Source organism: Wasmannia auropunctata, unplaced genomic scaffold, assembly GCF_000956235.1.
Source record: "Wasmannia auropunctata unplaced genomic scaffold, wasmannia.A_1.0 LD336063.1, whole genome shotgun sequence".
In the NCBI taxonomy this organism is placed as follows: Eukaryota; Metazoa; Arthropoda; class Insecta; order Hymenoptera; family Formicidae; genus Wasmannia; species Wasmannia auropunctata.
This window is the reverse complement of record NW_012026827.1, coordinates 403585-406837: the sequence shown is the minus strand read 5'-3', so window position 1 is coordinate 406837 and position 3253 is coordinate 403585. Positions and strand designations below refer to the sequence as shown.

At 33.0% G+C, this 3253-nt stretch overlaps 1 protein-coding gene across 1 annotated transcript in view; it reads left to right on the top strand.

Annotated features, from left to right (window-relative positions):
* The window catches only part of LOC105450327 (transient receptor potential cation channel protein painless-like), a 21480-nt gene extending 19086 nt beyond the window's left edge, over positions 1-2394 (top strand). The window contains exon 2 of the mRNA XM_011690108.1: positions 467-2394. Within this exon, the coding sequence (XP_011688410.1) occupies positions 467-2076 (1610 nt within the window). The 3' untranslated portion in view covers positions 2077-2394. The remainder of the gene's footprint in view (positions 1-466) is intronic.
* The last annotated feature ends 859 nt before the right edge of the window (positions 2395-3253 follow it).

The following is a 3253-nucleotide window of genomic DNA, read 5'->3' as shown; positions in this document are numbered from 1 at the left end:
CAGAAAGAACAGATTAAATATCGTAAATGCACCGGGAGCACGTCCAAACGGTTTGATAGCTCCGCGATAACTTCAATTTCTCCGTTGTTGATTCCCGTAGCAACGACTCGTCGACGGGAATATTCATTATCTCTTTCTCGTAACCAACGTCAGCGGACGGCGGTTTAAGATCCACGATGCTCGAAGTATGGGCGCAACAATATTATTCTAAATATTTCAGAATAATTATATAGCTAGGAATATCACAAAATATTTTAAAAGCGAATATAGTATAATGTTACAAAAGTTATCGAAAATATTTTATGAAATATTTCAATCGTGCAAAATAATATTCTTGCAATATTTTATATTTTAAAAGATAACAAACTTTTTAAGCAATGTATAGACGTAAAATATTTTATATTGCAATGTTTTAGACATTTTTTTAAAGATTGCAGACTTCTTTATCATAAAGATTACTTTACAGGTAAAGGTAATACACCGTTGCATTATGCAGCCAGAGCAGGTTGTGCCGAAGCGGTGACCTTGCTTCTCAATCGAGGCAGCTATATTGGCTATAAGAACGAGTTCAACATACCACCTATTGCAGACATTCCAGCTTGCATGCTATCGCGTTACTTCGATAACTGCTTACAGATACGGAAGGAATGGGCAAATGAAAACGTAATCGAATTCAACTACAGTTGTCTGATGCCACACGACGTTTTGAAGAAACATGACGAAACTCGTCAGACAACTCGTGAGGTGGAAGTTTTCGAATACATAGCTAGCAACAGTAATCTCAAACACTTGTTGAAGCATCCGCTGCTTTCGTCCTTTCTTTACCTCAAATGGCACAAGATACGACACGTTTTGTATGCAAATTTTATCTTTTATGTGATCTTCTATGTCCTATTGAACGTTTACATCTTAAGTATGAGTTCCAACAATTCTCCGAATGAAAATAGAATGCAGATAACTAATGACAGCTTCAACATTTCGACTTTGGAAAATCCTCTGCAAATCATCCGGTACCAAGACAATTTTTTATGGATCTCTATTACCTTACTATTGTTACTCTTTACTTTACGGGAGATTCTTCAATTCATTTTCTCTCCTTATCATTATTTGACGAACTTGGAGAACTTGTTGCGAATCGTACTGATCACTTTGACATTTGTCTTCATATGTGGGGCGAATCTTCAAATCGGTACTCTATTGATTCTATTGTCCGCCTGGAAATTGATAATATTAGTCAGCCAGCATAGGGATATGTCTACCAACTTTGAAGTATTCCGGACAGTTTCTGTCAACTATGCGCGTTTATTCCTTCCGTATATGTTCTTCACCATTACGTTCGCTTTGACTTTCTATACGCTCTTCAAGGAAAACACAAATTTTTCCGATCTCATGTACTCATTCTTCAAAACCACCATCGTGCTTATCAGCGAGTTCGAAGCCAATGATATCTCATTCATCCTGCACCTTTTTTGGAGCCATATTACATTAGTGCTGTTCGTCTTTCTCATTGTTATCGTACTATTTAACTTGCTCAATGGTTTGGCGGTTAGTCACATCGCCGAGATCTCAAGCAAGGCTGAGCTAATCGGACACATCTCCTGGATACGCGTAGTCGCCTATATCGAAAATATAGCAATTGATAAACCGTTTTACTTCTGCTGTGGAAATTCCAGATTATCACGATGGAATCCTTTTGACTTCCTCGCGAGCAGAATTTTCCTGTTTCCACATTATCTGAGAGATGGCAAAATCAACGTAAAGTTGTATGACAGTATAAGAAACGATAAATATGATGTATTTGTAGCAAAAGATTACGTTTGTAATGAGTCTGTAAATCACGATAAATATTGGACTAGTTTGAGAATGGATCCTAATATAATGAAACAAGCTAAACAAATTATTTTGGAAAAGAATCAGTTACCAAATAATAAAGAAATAATGACGGAGTTGACCAAATTGCGAGTGAAATTAACTGCGATGGAAATTACTTTGAATACAATTTTAAAGTTCAAACACGAAAAGTTCCAACGTCCCCTTGGGGAAATTTATTTTAAAAAACGGCAAAAAAAAACTTAAAACTTATTGCAAAGGAAACTTAAACAAAAACCTAAGAAATAGGAAAGATAAATTTGAACACTTTAAATTCAATAATTTAAAAAATTTTTTTGTACAATAATTCGCTGTGAAACATAAAAAATTATGAAAATTAAAAGACAATTTTTAAGTTTTAAGATTACCTTAAACAATTTTAAGGTAATCTTAAAACTTGCTGTAAAAGAAATCTAAAGAAACCTAAGAAGTGTGAAAAGTAAATGTCAACAATTTTAAAGTTTTTCTTTAAGATATTTTTAAAATTATAAAATCATAAAATTGTCTTTCAATTTTTATAATTTTTCATGTTTCACAGTGAATTATTGTACAAAAAAATTTTTATTAAAAATCTTTATTATAAACGTTTAATATACAATATATATGAGAACTTATATTTTGTGAGAGCACAAAATTATATAGTTGTTTTACTTATTTTATAAGAGCACAACAGTTATATAGTTTTTTTAAATTAAGGATTATAGTTTTTAGTGATTATTTAATATTTTAAAGATAACACAGTTAAAGAACACAATAATAATATTTTTTACTTATTAACCAGTTTTATTAGTTGTTACAGAGCTTGTTGTTCTGGATTAGCTAGCTGTTGCAATGTTGCTAACTAAATTAATTAGAAAGGAGCATTATTCTTGATCAGTTGGATCCGTTTGCTCAACAGATGCAGATCTGTTTGTTTCTGCTGCTCTGTTGCAACTACGTTACAAGATTGCACGGCTCGCTTCAGACTAATTAAATTTTCATAGTAATAAATCCACTCGAATTTACCGCTCTACTTCAATATCTGGGTGCGGCCATGTTGGTCAACCGTCGGGTGCGTTCCGATATTCACTGTAAGTACTGGCACAGTTTAACCATACACAGTTACGACAGTAGCCGAAATTCTTCGTACAATACTTTACGACGCATGCGTCAACTGTACTATCTAAAACATGGCGATGCCATAATAATAAATGTATGTTTAGATTAAGGTTATATTTTTATTTGATTAGTTATTCTGTGATATTACAAAAGTGGAATATTATTAGTAAAGATTATTTGTAAAGATTATTTGATTGCGTTTTTTTCTAATATCTATTAAGCCAGAATAATGAGTAAAGGTGGATTTTCTTGTGTGATGTGTAAAAACATATCTGGACGAAATGCA